This window comes from Eubalaena glacialis, chromosome 6 (assembly GCF_028564815.1).
Source record: "Eubalaena glacialis isolate mEubGla1 chromosome 6, mEubGla1.1.hap2.+ XY, whole genome shotgun sequence".
NCBI lineage: Eukaryota > Metazoa > Chordata > Mammalia > Artiodactyla > Balaenidae > Eubalaena > Eubalaena glacialis.
Window position 1 is genome coordinate 67663489 of NC_083721.1, and position 25599 is coordinate 67689087.

The 25599-nt window shown below is 39.3% G+C and overlaps 1 protein-coding gene and 1 long non-coding RNA gene across 2 annotated transcripts in view; one reads left to right on the forward strand and one right to left on the reverse strand.

The window, feature by feature from the left end:
- LOC133093355 (uncharacterized) overlaps positions 1-18720 on the reverse strand; it is a 41063-nt gene extending 22343 nt beyond the window's left edge. The window contains exon 1 of the long non-coding RNA XR_009701265.1: positions 18631-18720. This is a non-coding gene — a long non-coding RNA (uncharacterized LOC133093355). The remainder of the gene's footprint in view (positions 1-18630) is intronic.
- Positions 18721-18778: 58 nt separating this feature from the next.
- NDUFB4 (NADH:ubiquinone oxidoreductase subunit B4) lies at positions 18779-24867 on the forward strand. The gene is made up of 3 exons (XM_061193144.1): positions 18779-19000; positions 23400-23546; positions 24778-24867. Exons 1-3 carry the CDS (start codon positions 18821-18823, stop codon positions 24838-24840), a joined length of 390 nt encoding a protein of 129 aa, XP_061049127.1. The 5' UTR covers positions 18779-18820; the 3' UTR covers positions 24841-24867.
- The last annotated feature ends 732 nt before the right edge of the window (positions 24868-25599 follow it).

Consider the following 25599-nt stretch of genomic DNA (forward strand, 5'->3'; position numbering starts at 1 on the left):
GGACTCAATTGGACTCAAAGTCCAATCCAAACTTTGTTCATATGCAAAAGGTATGCCAAAGGTGCCCAGGATCATAAGGTCAAGTACCACTCAAGACAGTCACCTCCATCAGGGTAAATAAGGAAGGTTGTTCTTTAGCATCATCCATATACCCTTTTCATTATATAGAGAAGTGCCAGAACCAGATTTGCACTTTGGAAAGTTATCTGTGGGCTTTGTGTGGGGAGAGAGCAAGAAGGGAGGCGATGTAGTGAGTGCTGTTAGTGCCCTGCCATGTCCCTTCCTTACTCACCACTATACACTGAAGGCCTGTGACCCTCTGCCTTCTGACTGGCAGCATGCTCAGCCTGTACACAGTGCAGGACTTCTTGCCCCTGAGAGCAGCCATCAAGCGATGATGGGTGGAGAGGTGGTGGATAAATACCCCAGCTCCCTTGCCCATCAGTTGGGATGACTCTGAGGTGTGTTCTATAATGTACCCTAGAGTTTTCCAGTAGGATGGAGCTCCAATGTCCTGCAGTGCTTGATAACACACACTGTATTGGCTTCTTTCACTTCCCCTACTCAGTTCCCAGGTCTCCTGGGATCACCTGTAGAATAAATGATCCATACTCAAATCCTTGTCTCAGGCCTCTGTTTCTGGGGGAACCCAAACGAAGACGTTCCCATACCTCAGTGTAGAGATAGATAATGGGGGTCCAAAAGGAGCTGAAGTGGGAATGGAGAGGAGGGGATGGAAATGAGTGATATTCACCCTGAGATTTAGGACCTTAGAACTGGTAAAATGGAGCACCAGAGAGAGGGCCCTCCCCTCTACAAGACTCTACAAGGACTCTGGGTCTTGACCTTGAGCTCCTGGATGGTGGCTAATGCCTTGAACTGAACAAGGGAATACATTTTGGGGTAAGAAAGTAAATCCAATTTCAAATATGTAGGAGAAAGTGGCATCTGGCTCTGTGATGTCATTTACAAGAGTGAAAGTACCAACTTTGCCAAAAGCATCTTTCCAACCTGCTTACCCTAGTGCTTGAAATTCCATATTACTCATTCCTTTGGCTTGCTTTTTCCAGAATCCTATTTTTAAAATGCTCCTGAGATTATTGATAATTTTGTTTCATGTGATAATAGCATTGTGGTTATGTAGGGAAAAAACCTTCTTAATGGTTAGAAATATATGCTGAAGTATTTATGGGTAAAACAAGATACTGTCAGAGATTGCTTTAAAATAATCCAGCAAAAACAAAAGTGAAATGTATATGTCGGGGGATAGATAAAATGACGTTGACAAAATATTTAAAATTGTAAAAGCTGAGGGATGAGTACATGGGGTTGGTTCATTATATCATTTCCTCTCCTTTTGTGTATATTTGAAGATTTCAATAATAAAAAAAAAAATAGAAGTCACCCTGATATTTTAATGATGGTCCTGGGAGGATATCATATCCAACTGTCTTTACCACTTGTGAAAAAACTACCACAAAAGTGTATTTTAAAACTTTGGCTGGGGACTTCTGTGGTGGTCCAGTAGGTAAGACTTGGCACTTCCAATGCAGGGGGCTCAGGTTGGATCCCTAGTTGGGGAAGTAGATCCTGCATGCATGCTGCAACTAAGAGTCTGCATGCCACAACTAAGAGTCCGCATGCCACAACTAAGAGTCTGCATGCCGCAACTAAAGATCCCACATGCCACAACTAAGACCCAGTGCAGCCAAAATGAAAATAAATAAATAATAAAAAATAAATATTTTTAAAAAACCCTTTGGTTGGGTTTTATATTTTTAGAACATTTAGAAGAAAAGGGAGGCTGGTCTTTTTAAGAAATAGACTTTTGATGGATGGAGAACCAAGATGGTGGAGTACAAGGACGTGCTCTCACTCGCTCTTGCAAGAACACCAGAATCACAACTAACTGCTGAACAATCATCGACAGGAAGACACTGGAACTCAGAAAAAAAGATACCCCACATCGAAAGACAAAGGAGAAGCCACAATGAGACAGAAGTAGGGGGGCAATCACAATAAAATCAAATCCCATAACTGCTGGGTGGGTGACTCACAAACTGGAGAACACTTGTACCACAGAAGTCCACCCACTGGAGTGAAGGTTCTGAGCCCCACGTCAGGGTTCCCAACTTGGGGGTCCAGCAACGGAGGAGGAATTCCTAAAGAATCAGACTTTGAAGGCTAGCGGGATTTGATTGCAGGACTCTGACAGGACTTGGGGAAACAGAGACTCCACTCTTGGAGGGCACACACAAAGTAGTGTGCGCATCAGGACCCAGGGGAAGAAGCAGTGACCCCAGGGAAGACTGAACCAGACCTACCTGCTAGTATTGGAGGGTCTCCTACAGAGGCGGGGGGTGGCTGTGGCTCACCTTGAGGACAAGGACACTGGCAGCAGAAGTTCTGGGAAGTACTCCTTGGTGTGAGCACTCCCAGAGTCCGCCATTAGCCCCACCAAAGAGCCGGGTAGGCTCCAGTGTTGGGTCGCCTCAGGCCAAACAACCAACAGTGAGGGAACTCAGTCCCACCCATCAGCAGTCAAGTGGATTAAAGTTTTACTGAGCTCTGCCCACCAGAGAAACACCCAGCTCTACCCACCACCAGTTCCTCCCATCAGGAAGCTTGCTCAATCCTCTTAGATAGCCTCATCCACCAGAGGGCAGACAGCAGAAGCAAGAAGAACTACAATCCTGCAACCTGTGGAACAAAAACCACATTCACAGAAAGATAGACAAGATGAAAAGGCAGAGGGCTATGTGCCAGATGAAGGAACAAGATAAAACCCCAGAAAAACAACTAAATGAAGTGGAGATAGGCAACCTTCCAGAAAAAGAATTCAGAATAATGATAGTGAACATGATCCAGGACCTCGGAAAAAGAATGGAAGCAAAGATCGAGAAGATGTGAGAAATGTTTAACAAAGACCTAGAAGAATTAAAGAACAAACAGAGATGAACAATACAATAACTGAAATGAAAACTACACTAGGAGGAATCAATAGCAGAATAACTGAGGCAGAAGAATGGATAAGTGACCTGGAAGACAGAATGGTGGAATTCACTGCTGTGGAACAGAATAAAGAAGAAAGAATGAAAAGAAATGAAGAGAGCCTAAGAGACCTCTGGGACAACATTAAATGCAACAACATTCACATTATAGGGGTCCCAGAAGAAGAAGAGAGACAGAAAGGACCAGAGAAAATATTTGAAGAGATTATAGTCGAAAACTTCCCTAACATGGGAAAGGAAATAGCCAACTAAGTCCAGGAAGCACAGAGAGACCCATACAGGATAAACCCAAGGAGAAACACACTGAGACACATAGTAATCAAATTGGCAAAAATTAAAGATAAAGAAAAATTATTGAAGGCAGCAAGGGAAAAACGACAAATAACATACAAGGGAACTCCCATAAGGTTAACAGCTGATTTCTCAGCAGAAACTCTACAAGCCAGAAGGGAGTGGCATGATATACTTAAAGTGATGAAAGGGAAGAACCTACAACCAAGATTACTCTACCCGGCAAGGATCTCATTCAGATTCGATGGAGAAATCAAAAGCTTTACAGACAAGCAAAAGCTAAGAGAATTCAGCACCACCAAACCAGCTTTACAACAAATGCTAAAGGAACTTCTCTAAGTGGGAAACACAAGAGAAGACAAGGACCTACAAAAACAAACCCAAAACAATTAAGAAAATGGTCATAGGAACATATATATCAATAATTACCTTAAACGTGAATGGAATAAATGCTCCAACCAAAAGACATAGGCTTGTTGAATGGATACAAAAACAAGATCCATATATATGCTTTCTACAAGAGACCCACTTCAGACCTAGGGACACATACAGACTGAAAGTGAGGGGATGGAAAAAGATATTCCATGCAAATGGAAATCAAAAGAAAGCTGGAGTAGCAATACTCAAGTCAGATAAAATAGACTTAAAAATAAAGAATGCTACAAGAGACAAGGAAGGACACTACATAATGATCAAGGGATCAATCCAAGAAGAAGATATAATAATTATAAATATATATGTACCCAACATAGGAGCACCTCAATACATATGGCAACTGCTAATAGCTATAAAAGAGGAAATCGACAGTAACACAATAATAGTGGGGGACTTTAACACCTCACTTACACCAATGGACAGATCATCAAAAATGAAAATAAATAAGGAAACAGAAGATTTAAATGACACAATAGACCAGATAGATTTAATTGATATTTATAGGACATTCCATCCCAAAAGAGCAGATTACACTTTCTTCTCAAGTGCGCACGGAACATTCTCCAGGATAGATCACCTCTTGGGTCACAAATCAAGCCTCAGTAAATTTAAGAAAAATGAAATCATATCAAGCATCTTTTCTGACCAAAACACTATGAGATTAGAAATGAATTACAGGGAAAAAAACGTAAAAAACACAAACACATGGAGGCTAAACAATACGTTACTAAATGACCAAGAGATCACTGAAGAAATCAAAGAGGAAATCAAAAAATACCTAGAGACAAATGACAATGAAAACATGACGATCCAAAACCTATGGGATGCAGCAAAAGCAGTTCTAAGAGGGAAGTTTATAGCTATATAAGCCTACCTCAAGAAACAAGAAAAATCTCAAATAAACAATCTAACCTTACCTAAAGGAACTAGAGAAAGAAGAACAAACAAAACCCAAAGTTAGCAGAAGGAAAGAAATCATAAAGATCAGAGCAGAAATAAATGAAATAGAAACAAAGAAAACAATAGCAAAGATCAATAAAAGTAAAAGCTGGTTCTTTGAGAAGATAAACAAAATTGATAAACCATTAGCCAGACTCATCAAGAAAAAGAGGGAGAGGACTCAAATCAATAAAATTAGAAATGAAAATGGAGAAGTTACAACAGACAACGCAGAAATACAAAGCATCCTAAGAGACTACTACAAACAACTCTATGCCAATAAAATGGACAACCTGGAAGAAATGGACAAATTCTTAGAAAGGTATAACCTTCCAAGACTGAACCAGGAAGAAGTAGAAACTATGAACAGACCAATCACAAGTAATGAAATTGAAACTGTGATTAAAAATCTTCCAACAAACAAAAGTCCAGGACCAGATGGCTTCACAGGTGAATTCTATCAAACATTTAGAGAAGAGCTAACACCCATCCTTCTCAAACTCTTCCAAAAAATTGTGGAGGAAGAACACTGCCAAACTCATTCTATGAGGCCACCATCACCCTGATACCAAAATCAGACAAAGATACTACAAAAAAAGAAAATTACAGACCAATATCACTGATGAATATAGATGCAAAAATCCTCAACAAAATACTAGCAAACAGAATCCAACCACACATTAAAAGGATCATACACCATGATCAAGTGGGATTTATCCCAGGGATGCAAGGATTCTTCAATATACGCAAATCAATCAATGTGATACACCATATTAACAAATTGAAGAATAAAAACCATATGATCATCTCAATAGATGCAGAAAATGCTTTTGACAAAATTCAACACCCATTTATGATAAAAACTCTCCAGAAAGTGGGCATAGAGGGAACCTACCTCAACATAATAAAGGCCATATACGACAAACCCACAGCAAACATCATTCTCAATGGTGAAAAACTGAAAGCATTTCCTCTAAGAGCAGGAACAAGACAAGGATGTCCACTCTCGCCACTATTATTCAACATAGTTTTGAAAGTCCTAGCCATGGCAATCAGATAAGAAAAAGAAATAAAAGGAATACAAAGTGGAAAAGAAGAAGTAAAACTGTCACTGTTTGCAGATGACATGATACTATACATAGAGAATCCTAAAGGTGCCACCAGAAAACTACTAGAGCTAATCAATGAATTTGGTAAAGTTGCAGGATACAAAATTAATGCATAGAAAACTCTTGCATTCCTATAAACTAATGACGAAAAATCTGAAAGAGAAATTAAGGAAACACTCCCATTTACCACTGCAGCAAAAAGAATAAAATACCTAGGAATAAACCTACCTAGAGAGACAGAAGACCTGTATGCAGAAAACTATAAGATACTGATGAAAGAAATTAAAGATGATACCAACAGATGGAGAGATATACCATGCTCTTGGATTGGAAGAATCAACATTGTGAAAATGACTGTACTACCCAAAGCAATCTACAGATTCAATGCAATCCCTATCAAATTACCAATAGCATTTTTTACGGAACTAGACCAGAAAAATCTTAAAATTTGTTTGGAGATGCAAAAGACCCCAATAGCCAAAGCAGTCTTGAGGGAAAAAAATGGAACTGGAGGAATCCGATTCCCTGACTTCAGACTATATTACAAAGCTACAGTAATAAAGACAATATGGTACTGGCACAAAAACAGAAACATAGATCAATGGAACAAGATAGAAAGCCCAGAGATAAACCCACGCACCTATGGTCAACTAATCTATGACAAAGGAGGCAAGAATATACAGTGGAGAAAAGACAGCCTCTTTAATAAGTGGTGCTGGGAAAACTGGACAGCTACATGTAAAAGAATGAAATTAGAACACTCCCTAACAGCATACACAAAAATAAACTCAAAATGGATTAGAGACCTAAATGTAAGACTAGACACTATAAAACTCTTAGAGGAAAACATAGGAAGAACACTCTTTGACATTAATCACAGCAAGATCTTTTTAGATCCACCTCCTAGAGTAATGGAAATAAAACAAAAATAAACAAATGGGACCTAATGAAACTTCAAAGCTTTTGCACAGCAAAGGAAACCATAAACAAGACAAAAAGACAACCCTCAGAATGGGAGAAAATATTTGCAAATGAATCAACAGACAAAGGATTAATCTCCAAAATATATAAACAGCTCTTGCAGCTCAATATTAAAAAAACAAACAACCCAATCCAAAAATGGGCAGAAGACCTAAACAGACATTTCTCCAAAGAAGACATACAGATGGCCAAGACGCACATGAAAAGCTGCTCAACAGCACTAATTATTAGAGAAATGCAAATCAAAGCTACAATGAGGTATCACCTCACACCAGTTAGAATGGACATCATCAGAAAATCTACAAACAACAAATGCTGGAGAGGGTGTGGAGAAAAGGGAACCCTCTTGCATTGTTGGTGGGAATGTAAATTGATACAGCCACTATGGAGAACAGTATGGAGGGTCCTTAAAGAACTAAAAATAGAATTACCATATGACCCAGCAATCCCACTACTGTGCATATACCCAGAGAAAACCATAATTCAAAAAGACACATGCACCCCAATGTTCATTGCAGCACTGTTTACAATAGCCAGGTCATGGAAGCAACCTAAATGCCCATCGACAGAAGAATGGATAAAGAAGATGTGGTACATATATACAATGGAATATTACTCAGCCATAAAAAGGAACGAAATCGGGTCATTTGTTGAGACGTGGATGGATCTAGAGACTGTCATACAGAGTGAAGTAAGTCAGAAAGAGAAAAACAAATATCGTATATTAACGCATATATGTGGAACCTAGAAAAATAGTACAGGTGAACCGGTTTGCAGGGCAGAAATTGAGACACAGATGTAGAGAACAAACGTATGGACACCAAGGGGGAAAGCGGCGGGGGGGTGGGGGTGGTGGTGTGCTGAATTGGGAGATTGGGATTGACATGTATACACTGATGTGTATTAAATTGATGACTAATAAGAATCTGCTGTTTAAAAAAATAAGTAAAACAAAATTCGAAAAAAAAAGCAAATAACTCCATGAATAAATGTAAAATGTTTAGAATATTTAAGTACTTATTTATACTTCCTTTTTTGTTTTAAACCAACTTTAAGTTGAAATACAGGAGATAAGTAAATTATAATTATTTCCTCTTGTTGGAATTTTATGCATCCATAATATTATGGATAATAATATGGATATTATTATCCATAATAAAGACTAAAGAAAAATGCTTACATAAAATCTTAAGTGAAAAAGCAGCATACAGTATATCTATAGCATGATTACAATGTTTTAAAAACATCCTCTACATGGAACAAAGTTTGGAAAAATTGACAAAAAATCTTGTGATTGTCCTGAGGTTGTAGAAAGATGGATTCTTAAAAATATTTTCATTTTTCATTCTATCTTAAAATTTTCCTACAATGAAATGTATTTGGAATGGAAAAAATGTTAAAAAATAAACCAAAGAACTTCATTTTACTTTTTATCCATGTTTAATCCAGGGTAATGAAGATGCTAATAGGAATAAAAGAAGCTAAAGATATTTAGTTTCGTGTTGAGAACATAAATATAATTTGGCAGGAAATTTGAGCAAGTGATGGTAAGTTATATCTTAGCTGCCCTCAGCCATATACAAGTGAAGTAACCTCATCACTGGGCCTCCATCCATTTTGCTTGATCAAGGTGACTATGAAACATTGAGAAGATCTGTTCACCTGAAGATCACACTAATGGTAACAGAATAGAGTGCTAGCAATAGGTCTCTCTCTAGACCTCAGGAGCTTAAATTTGTACGCCAACATTTTTCGTTAGCCATCTCGCTGGCATTTTTAAGAAGTCATAAGAGTTAGACTATGTTTCAGGGGCCCTGACAGTCTTTCAAGGGCCAGACTGATGCTGCATTTTAGAAAGCTAGAGTCTACCCGGGCAAAAATGTGAACTATATCTTCTAGCTGGAGAGAGAACTTCTCTCCAAGACTATTAAACCAAAGCTGTACTGCACCCACCCACAATATCTACAGAGCTCTTTCACAGCGGGGCGGGGGGGGGGGGGGGGGTGGCGGGCGGGAGTAGTTTCTGCTAGCTGCCTCCAAAATTGAAACATTGGCTGTCATTTGGAAACATGAAATTGAGTCGCTTTCTTGAAGAGGCTTTTACTAAAGCCTAAGAAAAGATACATGAACAATTTCATTATAATCTAATCAGGACTAGAGCCGGGCTGTGCACAGGGTTCTGAGCCAGGCTCTTCAGGAGATGTGTAGAACAGGAAACCTAACTTGCTCTTAAAGGAGAGGGAGAGAAAAACAACCATAACATTGCCTGTAATAACAAGTAGAATAAAAGAAGTAGTAAACTTACTTAAGGAAGAGAAAAATCACCTCTGCTTGGATGTTTTATGGAAAGGTTTCCAGAAAATTGGACATTTGAAGTGGACTTTGATGGATATAATATTTCAGTCGGCCACAGACAGCAGGGAGGGCATAGAGTGGCATTGATGGAGGGAATAATATCATCAAGCAAAGGAAAAAGTGAAAAAAGGGGCAACGTTTTCTGTTCCAAATTTTTTAAAAATGCAAGAGGCCCTATAAACCAAGGCCCCTAGGAGTTGTAGCTCAGTCTATGGCTGTGCTTTGTTTTGCTGAGCATAGACTCAGAGGCAGGTAGAGGATGAGGTAGCTTGGCTAGAGGGGCTCCCAGAGCAGACTTGGCAGAGGGCAAAAGAAGAGGGATGAGACACCTCCAAGCTGTTGTAGAAATAAGAACTAGGGGGAAAAGCAGAGATGTTAAAAGGGCATTGTTAGGGCATTTTGCTTTGTGATGTACCCCCCTCCTCTGTAACTACACAAAATCTTCAGTAAAAGTCTACATTACTGGACAATGGTTTTTTACTTGAATTTTTAATTTGGGGTTGGGGGCACAAGGGGGAGAGGTGGTGAGTATGGAGTATGGCGTAGAAGTGAGGATGGGATGAAAGCAGAGGCAGCAAGAAGGGTGTAGGCATGTTTGGTTAATAAATTCTCTTTGAAGTGAAGATAGACAACTGGTCATTTATTCATTCATCACTGCTATGATGTGCCAGGCACTGTGCTAGTGTTAGGATGGAGGCTGAGCCAAGCCTGATGTAGTCCTGGTCTTCAAAGAGCCTACATTCTAATGTGGGGGGTGAGGAGAGACAGGGATTAACTAAATAATACAAAATGTAAAGTTAGGATTGGAGTTAGTGCTGTAAAGGAGAGGTCTATAGTGCTATGAAAGCTCATAGGAGAATTTGACCTTGTTGGTTAGTTACGGGAATATAGAATTGAGTGAGTTCTGAAGGATGAATAGGAGTGTAGAGTATAATGTTTAAGGCAAAGTGAAAAGTAGGTGCAAAGGCCCTGTGGAAGGAAAGAACTGAAGAGAGGCCAGTGTGGCTGGAGCGCAGACAGTGATGGGGGAGCATGGAGCCAAGTGTAGCTGAAGAGGTAGGGAGCAGACCTCACTGGATCTTGAAGTTATGCAAGACTTTAATTAGGAGAGATAGGATAACAGATATTTTAAAAGGTCACTCTGGCTGCTGTGTGGGAAAAAAAAATGGAAGTGTGGCAAGTGTGCACATATATAAGAAAACCAACTAGGAGGCTATTGCTTTTCCCAAGCAAAAGATGACGGTAGGGCAGAACTTTATCCCAAGAAGAAAGCATGACATAGCCTCAGCTAAGAGTATTAACCCTCTTTTATGTTAAATTGACAACTTGCAAGAAAATGTCACCTTACACTTTGTAGGAAACTTATTGTTCCTTTCAAGTACAAATACGTCCTTATGTAAGTGACTTTAGTAGTAAGAACAGATATATGACTAAGATGGAAAGACTGTCTCTGAAAAAGAAGAATGCAAAATGTAATATTCATAAGCTTTTGTTTAGGTCTACGTGACAGATGTGTTTCTAAGTGTACTGTATATTTTAAGCAGAAATCTTTCTTTTTTCCTGGTTGGTTTGTATACAGCACAATAAGTGGATGGAGTGAGCGAACCATTATGTATGAACTGCTTTGTCTTTATGGTAAAAACAATTCACAGATGCATGCACATTAAAATGTTTTCATATCACCTTCAATTCACCATGTGTATTCTAATTTCGCTCAAGGAGAAATGAACAAACCACAATGGCATTGGAAGATTATAACACAACTCTATGTTAGAAATAGATCAAGTAGACAAAGATGAATAAAGATATGAGAGATCCAAAGCACACAATTAACAAGCTTGATCTAACCTTGCACTCAATGAATACAGAATATACATTCTTTTAAAGCTCACATGGAACTATTATAAAAATGACTATGGGGCTTCCCTGGTGGCACAGTGGTTGAGAATCTGCCTGCCAATGCAGGAGACACGGGTTCGAGCCCTGGTCTGGGAAGATCCCACATGCCGCGGAGCAACTGAGCCCGTGAGCCACAACTACTGAGCCTGCGCGTCTGGAGCCTGTGCTCAGCAACAGGAGAGGCCGCGACAGTGAGAGGCCCGCGCACCGCGATGAAGAGTGGCCCCCGCTCGTCGCAACTAGAGAAAGCCCTCGCACAGAAACGAAGACCCAACACAGCCAAAAATAAATATAAATAAATAAATAAATTTACTAAAAAAAAAAAAAAAATGACTATGTATACACAGGGAATATAGCCAATATTTTATAATAACCTTTATAAATGGAATATAACCTTTAAAATAAATGGAATATAACCTTTAAAAATTGTGAATCACTATACTGTACACCTGTAGCTTATATAATATTGTACAGCAACTATACTTCAATTAAAAAATGACTACGTGTGGGACTTCCCTGGTGGCGCAGTGGTTAGGAATCCGCCTGCCAATGCAGGGGACACAGATTTGATCCCTAGTCCGGGAAGATCCCACATGCCGCGGAACAACTAAGCCTGTGCGCCACAACTACTGAGCCTGTGCTCTAGAGCCCGCGAGCCACAACTACTGAAGCCCGCAGGCCTAGAGCCCGTGCTCTGCAACGAGAGACGCCACTGCAATGAGAAGCCCGCGCACCGCTTCAAAGAGTAGCCCCCGCTCGCCGCAACTAGAGAAAGCCCGTGCGCAGCAATGAAGACTCAACCCAGCCAAAAATAAATAAATAAAAAATAAATAAATAAAAAATAAATAAATTTTTAAAAATCACTTAAAAAAATGACTGTGTGATTACAAGGGTGTGTTCACTTTGTAATAACTCATTGAACAGCATATGTACGATTAATGCATTTTTCTATATGTAGGTTACATTTCAAAAAAAATGGTGTGTTAAAAAGAAAACAAACTGAACAAAAAACTCATCACATATGAATTCCCAAAGGGCTAATATTATACAAAGTTCTCTGACAATAATGCTGTTAAACTAGAAATTAACATTAAAAAGATAGACAAAACAAAACATCTTTTGCATTTCTAAATAACTAATGGGTTGAGGAAAAAAACATAATGGAAATTATGAAATACTCAGAGCTACATGACAATGAAAATACTAATAAAAACTTGTGGAGATGTAGCTAAAATGAAAATGTACAGAATTACATGCATAAAAATTATAAAACACATATAAACAAAAATAAATGAGATAAGCATTCTGCTTAAGAAGCTGGAAGAAGAACATTGGAGTACTCTCCAGAAAAATAGAAGAAAAAAGTATAAGAGGAAAAATTACTGATTAGAGATAATTTTAAAAATTAAAAATAGGGCTTCCCTGGTGGCGCAGTGGTTGAGAGTCTGCCTGCCAGTGCAGGGGACGCGGGTTCGGGTCCTGGTCTGGGAGGATCCCACATGCCGCGGAGCGACTGGGCCCGTGGGCCACAGTTGCTGGGCCTGCGCGTCTGGAGCCTGTGCTCCGCAGCAACAGAGGCCACGATAGTGAGGGGCCCACGCACCGCGATGAAGAGTGGCCCCTACTTGCCGCAACTGGAGAAGGCCCTCACACATAAATGAAGACCCAACACAGCCATAAATAAATAAATTAATTAATTAAAATAAAAATTAAAAATAGGTTCTTGAAAAGACAAGGTAGACAGAACTCTAGCAGTACTGAGGAAGAAAAACAAGGAGCAATAAATAAACAGTAATAGAAGCAAAAAGAGGATCATAATTATAAAAGACAATGGAGACTGAAAAGATCATAAGATGAGAAACTCTATGGCAATAAGTTTAAAGAAAGATATTTGAGAAAATGTAAATTACAATAAATGATTCCAGAAGAAAACCTGAACAAACCAACAATCATTACAGAAACTGAATTGATAGCCAAAAGTCTCTCTTGAAAAAATATAGAAGACTCAAACAGTTTTATTAGATAATTTACTAAGCTTTCAAGAATTATCGTTCCTGTCTTGTACAAACCGTTTTGGAGAGTTAAAAGAAAAAAAAAGAAGGAAATCTATCCAACTCATTTCATTTAAATATATTACCAAAAGTACATAAGAACGAAATAAGAAGAGCCAATTCATTTGTGAACACAAATGGTAAAATTCTATAAAAAATGCTCATAAATTTAATTCATCAATATATTGAAAAACACATGACCATGAAGTAGAGTTACTTCCAGAATGCAAAATGACACCACATCAGAAAAACCTACCAAGATTCTCTGTCTTTTTTAACAAATTAACAGAGAAAAAACATATAGATCAAGAAATGTGGAAATAGCATTTGATCAATTAAACAATCATTCATTATTTTAAAAACTTTTGGCAAGAAATAAAAGGGAATTTTATTAACCTGATAGAGCGCTTCTACCAACCCCACAGCAAACATATTTAATGGTGAACTAACAGAAGATTTCCTATTAGAGCTGGGAACAAGATAGGAGATTCACTACTTTTACTATTGTATTGTCCTGGAGGTCCTAGCTAATGCAATAAGAGAGAAAAAAAGAAGTATAAAACTTGGAACAGAAAAGGCAGGACTGCTATTTTCACAAGATATGACTGACTACACAGAACAACTGAAAAGAATATATAGAAAAGCTAATAGGACTGGTAAAAAGTTCAATAAGGGTACTGGGTCCAAGATCAGCATACCAACATCAATAATATTACCATATACCAGCAATAACCATTTAGAAAATATAATAGGAAAAATAAACAATTAACAATAGCAATGAAATCTATAATGTAGCAGGAATTAATCTAAAAGAAGAGGCCAGAATTCTTTATAGAGAAAGTTACAAAACATGATCGAAGGAAATAAAAGACCTAACTAATGAATGGGAAGATACAATATTATAAGGATGTTTGTTCTCAGGTCAAGCTATAACTTTAGTGCAATTCCAATAAAAATCCCAATGGATTATTTTTTTTCATGGAACTTGATAGCTTAATACTAAAATTCTTCTGAAAGAGAAAAGGAAAAAAAAGTTGCTAAGACAATTGTGAACTATAATAAAACGGAGAGATTTGCCCCAAGAAATATCAAGACTTATTAAAACGCTATGGTAGAAACAAGTAGAAAGTGATGTATGTTTGTAAGAGGTTGTGTAGTCTCAAAGTGTCTTCTGGATACAATCTGCTTCTGAAGATAGTAGTTCTATGTGAGTCTTTTCCAAATATGATAAGCTTCTTTGACCTAGGTGTATCTGTTAGGGATACAGAAAAACAGTTGTGTAATCTTATTCATGACTAATTTGGACAGTGCCCAAGTCAAAGAGCCACAGATGAGTTGGATACAATGAAAGCCAACCTCCCATGTAGTGCTTTGGGGCAATCTATATTGAATAGTGTCAAACTGACTCAATAATATCCTTTTTTAAAGGAAGAGTTAACACTACGTGATAAACAAAGGGAAAGTGGGATACGTGAGCTTAGGTGAGACTCTGAAAACTCTGGAGTATTTTTCTTATTCTCCCTTGCAACTGCTGTTCGTTTCAATTTGGGAAGACAAGTTCCCAGGGTGGCTATGCGAAACAAGAGATGACTTTCCTTGCTACCCCCATGTTCCTGGATCTCCTTGCAATTAAATTAATTCACAAAGCACTCTGAGTCTCTTCCTTGCAGCCTTAACAAGACTGACAAACAGGAAGATCCAGGTTTGATGGGATTTGAAGTTTATATAATTTGGGGGAGAAGGAGGGGAGAAAAAATCTTTGAGAAAAAAAGATTCAATGATGACCAGAAGAACATTCTACAAATTAGCTTCTAGTTCTGTTTATTTCAAACCTTGTTCTCTTCCTCTACCCTCATTATTTCCAGGGCCAGGCTTCACAGGACAAGTTTATATCACAATACAAACTCTGATCCTGAACCTTCATGGCACACTAGGTGATGGCAGTATCCCTGGAAGCCATCCTGTACCTGGATGGCTAGCAATAACTTAACTCCACCTGGCATAGATGTGAATCAAATAAATATATCTTACTAAACCCCAACTTATGTTGGTAAGATCCCCCAAATATCTAAGGCCACCGCAATACCACCCAACAGGAGAAAAATGTGATAGAAGGGGGAAGTCAGAGAGGAGAGACACAGCAGTCTTAGGCAACTGTGATTCAAATACTTACCTTTACTAATTTTACAAAAACAGAATGACCATGTGAACACATTTTTAGGGTCCTTACCAGGGTAGTGGAGAGGGCTCCTGTAAAGAGGGGACCTTTCATTAGCTTGAGAGTATATCCTTTGCTAACATTCAATGTTAGGACAAGATTTTAAAAAATAATATAATAGAGAATACTCACTAAATGTCAACTGCTGCTATTAACTGATTAATTAAATCTCTGGGCACTGGGTTTATTTTCAACCCAAAGTGAAGAGTTTATTCTCAAATATACATATGATCCTACTCAATTAAGAGAAGGAATGTTCTTCATATTGTTGGAAGCTGGAACTTATCTGCTTCTTACAGTTTCTGTATTCACCTGTCCATCTTCTGTTCCCTGAAACCCTACCCCATTTATATAGCTTAACCACCCCTGCATATATGCACTTCTCTCCTTCTACACTTCACCACTTCATCCCCCCTCTTCCGACCAAGTACAGATACATGTATTTAGTCCCTGTAATCCAATAAATTCTGATAAATTCTATTAGGAGATTTCTTAGAGAAGTAAAAATCTTCAAAACATGAAATATACATTGATGATATGACCACCTGTGAAACTGCTGCTCACTGAAATTATTCCATCTGCTAACCCTAGTGCCTACATTCACCCCATCGAAGTCTTGGTCATCCATTTGGAAATATCCAGTTCTCGAATGCAATATAAATCTATTGCAAATCTTGCAAAAGATGTGGAATTTCATGAAATTGATGTAAGTGATGTTGGTGAAGTGCTAGATCCACATGCAAAGTTACTAATACAGGGGGATCTTACAGCTGGACCAGGTAGCAAATGAAAAAGAGAAAAATGAATAAGAATGATGATAACATCAGTGCTTCAAAAGGAAATAATCTGGTTTCAAAGGATTAAGAGAGCCTTGGGAAAACTGGACAAAGCCCTCCAGCACTTTTGCAAATATGACCCTGCTGCAAAAAATCAAATGCAGTGAAGCATAATGAGCTACATAAAAATAATGTCCCCACAAATTAACACCTGATTTATCAGAATTAGCACACAGTTGTAATTGTGACCTAAAATGTATTAAATACAAGATAAATTCATTTTCATAATTTATTGGTTGCATTGTTTCAAGCTAAAGTCCCAATCAAGTCTTTTTCTTTCACTATAGAATCTAGGTCTCCATCTTAAATAGATTCACTCTAAGATGGCCTTTTCTGGGAAAAGGAAGACCTCTTATATTCATCTCTATGTTCCCCAAACATGCACTATTGTAAGAATCCCTTCAAGAAATTGTAAAAAATACAGACTCCTGGGTTCCCCTGAAGACCAATTCTGAATCTACAAGAGCAGAACAAAACCTAGGACTTCATATTTTTAACAGTTATCTGAAGGGATCCGTATGATAATTAAGCAAATGTGGAGGGACTTCCCTGGTGGTGCAGTGGTTAAGAATCCGCCTGCCAACGTAGGGGACACGGGTTCGAGCCCTGGTCAGGGAAGATCCCACATGCCGCAGAGCAACTAAGCCCGCGAGCCACAACTACTGAGCCTGCGCTCTAGAGCCCGCGAGCCACAACTACTGAGGCCACGTGCCACAACTACTGAAACCCGCACGCCTTGAGCCCATGCTCTGCAACGAGAAGCCACCACAATGAGAAGCCCACGCACCGCAACAAAGAGTAGCCCCCGCTCGCCGCAAAACCAGACAAAAACCTGTGTGTACAGCAACGAAGACTCAACACAGCCAAAAACAAATAAATAAATAAATAAATGACTTCATTAAAAAATAAAAGCAAATGTGGAGATAATCCCCTAAACTCATCCAAAACGAAATGAAGTTTCTTCTCTCTGTCTCTCTCTCTCCCTCTCTTAACCTTAAAAAGTCTTTTTTTTTTTTAACTTTGTCAGTGGCTTGTACTCAATGTACTCCTTTCTTTTTTCTTTTCTTTTTTTTTTAACATGCCCTTCTTCCTAGATCAGTGTCTAATCTGTTAACAAAAGGTTTTTGAAACTATCAATGTAGTCTTTAGAATTTTCAACCCGCTCCTGCTTTTCATTTTATTTTCTTAATATGTTTAAACCTCAGAAAAAAACAGAACTTTTTTCCCCTTGCTCCTTTAAAATGGAGTGTGAGTGATTTGTCTCAAGTTTCTTTTTTCTACATTCCCTCAGCCTGCATTGTCCTGAACTCACTTTGCTCTATACTCATTTGATCATTAAACTGCTTTGCAAATATTATCATATTCTGTCTGTTCTTTCTGTACTGCCTGATTGTCAGCTTCTCAGAGACAAACATCTTGTCCTTCATTTCTTCTGTGTTTCCCCCAATGAGCCTAGAAGATTGACTAAGACTGGCTAGTGTGCAGTGTGCTTCATGCGGCGAGTGCTTAATAAATATTTTAAAACAGTATTAAAATGTTGAGTAAATTTGCCAGCAGTGCTGCTCCTCATCACTTCAAGGGCCAACACTTTCTAGGTCCCTTCTCTGCCTAGTAACCATTTCCCAAGGTACCTACATGTCCTCAGACGCTTCACCCAAGCTGATCCAGCATTCCCTGCCTGAGTTATGGAACTACTGTTTACATGTTTTCCCCTAAGGAGTATCTGACTGGTACCCAAAGACCCTGCCATACAATTTGAAGTTGCCCTTTTTCTGTGGTGATACTGGGGAAAGGAGAAGGACAGTATGGGTGGAGAACGTTTCCTTTTAGGTTACCCTCCTTGTTTCCCCAAATCATCTTTCGCAGCAAGACACAATGCCCTTATGCTTATTTTTGTATCTCTAAGGATGTTTTTTATTCTTAGCACCTGAAGAGTCCTAGGGATTTTTACATAAGAGGTTTTAGTATTTTAACTAAGATATTGTTTCTTTGCGAAGTTTATTCAATACCATTTTTTTCTGACCTATAGTCAGGCAGGGAACACTTCTAACATCATTCTCCTATTAAACATTATTTCATGCCAATGAAAAATACTCTTCTGCTTATGTTGTATGGATCTAATATGGTAACACACAGAAAAGCTAATTTTCTTTTTCTTGGAAGAGAAATTGTGCTTTGCAAAGTATGTTGGCATCTATTAATTATTTATTTTAATCCTCACAACAGTTTTGCTACGTGGATAGAATAGGGGTCATTATCTCCAGGATAAGGAAGAGGAAACTCCGAGAAGTTAAGTGACTTGTCTCAAGTCACAGAGATCAACCCACACTGAATCAGAATTCCGCAGTCAATCCCATTTTCAGTCTCTGCCAGCTCAACTTCACATAATAAGCTCTGTATGTCAGTAGAGATAAGGCTGCTACGAAGGAGCAACAAGCGATAGACTTGCAGGGTGGTAGGGGAAGGGGGGGTGGGGAAGGGGGGTGGGGAAGGCGAGGAAAGTACCTTGCGCCTGCGCAGATCGCCACTAGGGGGCCAGGACCGTGAGGAAGGTTGAGGAAACAGGCTGAACTTCTTGCTAAACTCCATCTTCAACCTCTGGCTAACGCGCAGGCGCACTGCCTCAGGACGAAGGTCAGACTGAAGAGGGCGGGCCTCGGACCGCGCAGGCGCAGTTGTGCGCCGGGTCGCCAAGATGTCGTTCCCCAAGTACAAGCCGTCGCGCCTGGCCACCCTGCCCACTACCCTCGACCCAGCTGAATACGACATATCTCCGGAAACCCGGAAGGCACAAGCCGAGCGTTTGGCCATAAGATCCCGGCTTAAACGGGAGTATCTGCTTCAGTACAACGACCCCAGCCGTCGTGGGGTCATCGTGAGTGAGGGGCCAGCGGGTGGGAATCGAGGGGCCAGAGTCGGGACGGTCCCGTCGGGCTGGGCAGCTCAGACCTGACAAGGGGGATCACGCCGCGGGGCGGTCACCGTTACCGAAGAGTATTTTAGACGTGGATCCTCTTCCAGGCCCAGAGAGCAGGCCAGTTCATTAGCCCTTTGACCTTGGGCAGAGAGCTCGGTGGTCAAGAGGACGGGTTCTGGATTCGCACCAGGCTGGGTTTGAGCCTCGGCTTGATCACTTCCCGCCTGAGTGATTTTGAAAAAGTTGTTCAACTCTGCTGCTTAGCCTCGGTTTTCCTGTCTGAAAAATGGGGATAATATAGTAATTCCTATCTTATGAGGCTGTTAGGAGGATTAAATGAGATAAGGCACGTGACCGGCCAGCACAGTGCCTGGCTTGTGATGAGTGTTCAGGAAATGTGGGGGGTGTGTGTGTATTATTTTTAAAGATGTTTTCCACTTTTCAGTTCACAGTTATAGCAATACTGCTCTCTTTTGAAGGGAATGTAGTGATTTTTCGGTTTATATCTTTTAAAGACCCAAACACCCTACAGCTTGCTGAAGCTTTGGGCTTTGGAGTCAAACGCCGAGGCAGTATGTACTAGCAAACTATATGACTTTGTGCAATATCCCTAACCCTTCTGAACCTTAGTTTTCTAATTTTCATATATGGAAATGGTAGTACATTCTTTATAGAATCGTTGTGAGGTTAAATGAGATAGTCTGTATAACGTTCCCGGCACATAATACATGCCCAGTAAACTGATAGCTATTATTATTTAAGAAGTGTGCTTTTAGATTAAAAAAGAAAAAAGACTTTTCCCAACAGTTGCATTGGTGTTCCGTAGGAATTTAAGGAAGTTGTGAGAATTGAAAGAAATTTACAATGTGCCAGGCACTATTGAAACTCTTTCTGAATGATATTCAAATATCACAGCTATTCAAAGAGTTAAGCTGTATTACTATCCCCATTTGACAGATGAGAAAGACTACATGGGAAAGACAAGTATGTCATAGAGTGATATACGTTAGCAAGTGATAGAGCAGAATTTGAACCGTAGTCTGTGTAACCCAAAGCATCTCTTAACCATTTGGCTATATTGTCTTCAGCCAGAACCTCATTTACTTGGGAGAAGGTGAGGACAGAGACATTGATTATATACATACTCACACGATTGGATTTGATGTGCCAGATAGTAAGATGTAAAAAAAAAAAAAAAAAAAAAATGAGACTTTGAGTCAGACAGAGATGAGGTTTAAACTCCAGATTTTCTTTTTCCAGTCCTGTGACCCAGGGCAGTTACAGTTTTGCTGTGTAAAACAGGTTTTACACCAGCCTCACTGGTTGTTCTGTTAAGTAAATGAGGGCCTGACAGTTATATATTGAGCAATACATGGAAATTCTTTGCCTAATGTCTAAGAATGATTGATTTAGGGAATAAATAATTGCTCAGGGTCTGTTATGTACCAGGTCCTCTTTTAGATACTGCGGTAACAGTGGAGAACAAAACAGGCAAAGACTCCTGTCCTCATAAAGCTTTCTTTCCAGAGGGAAGACAAGTAATAAGTTAAAAAATTAAATCATTTAGTCTGTTAGGTAATGGGAAGTGATAAGAAGAAAAATAAAGCAAGGAAGGGGATTAGGAGTGTGTGTATGTAGTAGAGAGGGAGAGCAGCTGCAGTTTTAGAAAGGCACAGGAAAGGCCTCACTTGGAAGGTGACATTGAAGATCTCCGAGAAGTGAGGGGAGGGAGCTAGCCATTCAGCTCTCTGGGAAAGTAGCATTTTAGTCAGAGGGGACAGCAAATACGAGGGTCCTTCGACAGCAGTGTGCCTGGTTAATCCCCAAAATACTGAAGAGACCATTGTGACTAACATGGAGAAAGGTGAGGGCAGAGTAGGAAGAGATGAGATGGGAAAGTTACCTGGGACTAGATCACACCAAGCCTCATAGGCCGTTGAAAGGACTTTTCTGAGTCGGGTGTCCCATAATCAGGACTTACATTTTAACAACATCTCTGGCTGCTTAGTAGAAAAGAGACTATGGGGGAGCAAAAGCAGGAGCAGGGAGACTAGTTAGGAGCCTTTTGCAGTGATCTAATTTATTAGCTGATGGTGGCTACAAGGGTGGTGGCAGTGGAGTTGGTAAGAAGTGGTCCATTCTGGTTATGTATTGAAAGTAGAGCCAATCAAGTTAGCTGGCAGATTGGATATGTGGTGTAAGAGAAAGAGAGGACTCAAGGATAACTCCAAGGTTTTTGACTGAAGTGAAGAATGAAGTTGCCTTTTACCAAGATAGGGAAGAGTGTGAAAGGATCAGGGATGAAGGTGGAATCGCATATTGGCAAATCAGTTTGGGATACATCATGTTTGGCATCACATTTGCCAGTTAGACAATATGTCAGCATTGAGCAGGGAGTGGGATATTATGTCTGCAGTTCAGGGTAGAGGTCTAGGGCTGGAGGCATAGTTTTGGGGAGTCATCAGCCTATAGGTGGATATTTAAAACCATGTGACTAGAGATTATCAAGGGAGTGAATGTAGATAGGAAAGACCCACAGGGTCTGAGGTCCTATATTAAGAGACTGGGGCGATAAGGAGGAAGAGAGCGAAAGAGACTAAGAGGGAATGGCCAGACAGTTAGGAGGAAAGCCAAGCTGGTGTGTGCCCTTGAAGCCAAGTGAAGAAATGATTTCAAGCAGTGGTGTTCATGGGCTTCCCTGGTGGCGCAGTGGTTGAGAACCTGCCTGCCAACGCAGGGGACACGGGTTCGATCCCTGGTCTGGGAAGATCCCACATGCCGCGGAGCAACTAAGCCCGTGCGCCACAACTACTGAGCCCATGCGCCATAACTACTGAGGCCCACGCGCCTAGAGCCCATGCTCCGCAACAAGAGAAACCACTGCAATGAGAAGCCCACGCACTGCAACTAAGAGTGGCCCCCGCTCGCTGCAACTAGAGAAAGCCCGCGCCCGCGCGCAGCAACAAAGACCCAATGCAGCCAAAAATAAATAAATAAAATTAAAAAAAAAAAAAAAAAAAGAAGTGGTGTTCACCATGTCACATGCTGCTGATAGTCCTTTGGACGTGGAGTGGTGTCAAAGAAGGGGAACTGTCTCCCATGGCAGGTGTTTTGGAACCTTTTTCAACAACAGTACCTCGTTCAATGAACTATGGTCATGGAGCTATTGGTATTTTTATGAAATGAAATGTCTGTTTCTGGAAGACAGATCTGGCAGATATTAGGTGTAGAGAGGTGACTGGTAGAAAATTCTGGCATGAGAGAGTCATTCAAATGCATTAATAGCAGGAAGGGATAGATACAAGAATAGATAGATGTATTTATCCTTTCAGGTAAAGGCGCTCAAATGTCCCCTTGAACCTGTGTCTTGTGTCTTCACCTTCTTTACTGTCTCTGCAAAGAGTTTGACAGACAGTTTGATTTAAAATGTTACTGTGAAAGATCCAGTTTAATTATTTATGTCCTACCAATCATGACTTCTTGGCGTTGGTTAAGACCTTGAATGTTCTCCTCACAGCTTAGTATTAAAGTTTTAAAGCTGATTTCATTTGCTTGTTTTTATCTGTCAGTTAACTGGAGCAAATAATTTTGTAAAATCATTAGGGTATTTAGCTAATTAAATTTAATTACATATTTGGGGTAGATTTGCTATTCTTACATAGTTATTCTAGTATAAATATATTAAAATTGACAGTTACTTTTTTTCTTAACCAAGACAATCTGATTATTTTTCTTTAACAACCTTATCCTTTCAAAAAAGTATTTTAATAATGTGAAATGTAATAATTTTGCTCTTAAAATACCAGCGAGGTCAGCTTAAAAAATGTAAAGTTCAGAGTTAGCCTACCTCTGTCTTCCTGTTCCTGCAGTTTATTTGTAGCCTGGAAAGACCAGTGTGGGCATAGCATTAGAAAAGGTCCTGGAAACAAAGTTCACAGTATGATAGAGCATATGAAATCTGTTTGTCCTCATTGGATATACTGTGTGGTTCTGTTCGTCATACTTCAAGAAAGACAGTGAAGCCAAAAACAATCCAGAAAAGAATAGAAAAAAATGATTTAAAAAAAAGTGCCTTCTCTGACAGCTTAAAATGACTAGGATTCTTAAATCTTAAATACATAGGAAGCTGAAGGATGATATGAGTCTTTTAAATTCTGAACAGGATCATCAGAGAATTATTCAACAAATACTGGAAATGAAATATCTTCTTTGAAGCTATTTAGGAATATTCAGGGTATACCCTTAACTGTAGAAGAGAACAAAGGGCATCTCTTGTGCTTCTCCACAAAAGTCCTGATGAGATTGTTTCTTAGTGTAGAACTTAATTTCCTGTATCTTTTGTTTTCATTCATTTTAGGAAGATCCTGCCTTGATTCGTTGGACCTATGCAAGATCAGCAAATGTCTATCCCAATTTCAGACCCACTCCCAAGACCTCACTTTTAGGAGCTCTGTTTGGAATTGGGCCCCTCCTCTTCTGGTATTATGTTTTCAAAACCGACAGAGTAAGTATTAGGACCTTGTGTTTGGTATCTGTGTGATAGGTTCCCTCTGTGCTGGCTGCAGCTTTCTCTCTTGATAATTGCCATCTTGTCTTTCTACTCTTCCTTCAGTTCCTCTTTTATCTTTATTCCTTTCCAACTGAGTTAAAACAGGAAGTTTCAATTATATGTTTAGTTTTATTGCTTTATTGTTTCATCTCATATAGAAATATACTTTCTTATAAACTACGATTGTCTCTGGGTCTTTCAAATTTAATTTAATGGCTACTCTAGAATTTAAAGTAATGAATTGGTCACTTTAAATACCTAAGACTTGAACTTAGCTCATGAAAGAGTTTTCCTGTTGTGTTTTATTATTTTTTTTATTTATTTTTGTTTTCCTGATGTGTTTTAGATTAGGTAAGGAAATTATAATGTGTATATTAAGCAAGAGAAGATAGAAATAACTTAAAAAGTTAATTTCTTGTTTCTCATTAGATGTGCAGAAGTTAAACTTTTCTATTCTGATTAATCTTTAGATGTTATCTTTGCAAATTTTTATATTTAGTTTATTTTGTTTGCTTTTAAAAGAGATGTTTATTGGGTTAAGTATTAGCAGAATACATATATCACTTAGTATGCTCCCTGTCTGCATGAATTCCAGTGATGTTGGTCACATTTTGTGAATTAATGTTAAAATATATTAATACTCCAACAACAGAAAAGCCAAAGCAGCCTGTGGTGGGGCTCACTGCCATCAGAGGCCTGGGTATGTGACTGCACAGAAAGCCAAGCTAATCTTTGACACTAGACCACTCTGATACTAGGTCCCCAACCCCAGCCCCCAGGCCTCATGTTCCCATCTACACTGGAGCCCACCCATGTAGCTCTGCCTTAAACTGGCCAGTCCACTCTCCTGGAGTGTATATATTTTGATTATCTGATAAATTATTGCTTAACAGAAAGGTAGGCCACACTTACCTAGAAGGTATTTACATTTTGCTTTCAGTGTATGCTATTTAGTGGGATAATATAATTCTACTTACTAAAATATAGGTGTTTTTCAATAGGAGTGTTTTCTTATTGTCCCTTTATTTCTTCAGATTATTACTCCCTCACTCATACTCTGTAGGCTTTAGACAATAGGGGATTGTCATTAGGCTGGGAGTGTTTCATTCCTGTTTTTCAGAGCTATACCATGAATTGTGCCAGAATGCATTTTTAATGTACTTTTTTTTTTTTTCTGTCTATACAGGATAGGAAAGAAAAACTTATCCGGGAAGGAAAATTGGATCGAACATTTAACATCTCATATTAAGTCTGGCAATGATGACTATATGTACTGTTGTTTAAATGAATCTATTAATCATTAAAAAGTTTTTCTTTCTTAATATTACTTTGATTCAACAAACATTTGCTGGACATTGTAGAATCCCTACTTTGTAAGAGTTCACAGTTTAATGAAGAAACAGATTCATGTTCATTCATTCAGTCATTCAACAAATGAGTGTCTGCTATGAGCCAGGCATTGTGCTATTGTGCTTAGATTATAGCAGTCAACAGGACAACTTAGGCCCTGTGCTTAAGGAGTACATACTCTGACAACTGTTTATTCAACAGTTATTATTTGAGTGCTTATTACTACTTAAAACCTAAGCTGTCGTCTGGCTCCAGCCCCAGTGGTAAATGCAGCAGAACAGTTACAACCTTGTGGTTTAAAAAAAAAAAAGATAGCGATTCAGGAAAGTGATGTTGGCAAGCTGATGAAGAAGCAGTTCTGTCTAGGGAGATGGCATTTGATTTAGGCTCTGAAGATCACAGGGGCTGACAGAGCAGAATACGAGCACAAAAGGGCAAGGTGTGTTGGCTATGGCTAGATTGGGGGCCACTGCTGGGTGAGAAGACAGGGAGAGTGGAGGCCATGCTGAAGAACAGGTAAAATGGTATAGAGCATGGGCTTTGAAGGTCAGATCTGGTCTAGAATCTTAGCTTGAGTTTACCAGGCCCCCCTTTCATCATCTATGGCATGGAGATAGTAATGCCTACTACCTCATAAGGTCATAAAGATGAAAATGAA

Bases quoted from the DNA above. Each gene is read 5' to 3' on its own strand.
- NDUFB4 (XM_061193144.1), top strand. From the start codon at position 18,821: ATGTCGTTCCCCAAGTACAAGCCGTCGCGCCTGGCCACCCTGCCCACT. The intron at 19,001-23,399 runs GTGAGTGAGGGG...CATTCATTTTAG, and splicing joins CCAGCCGTCGTGGGGTCATC to GAAGATCCTGCCTTGATTCG. The intron at 23,547-24,777 runs GTAAGTATTAGG...CTGTCTATACAG, and splicing joins ATGTTTTCAAAACCGACAGA to GATAGGAAAGAAAAACTTAT.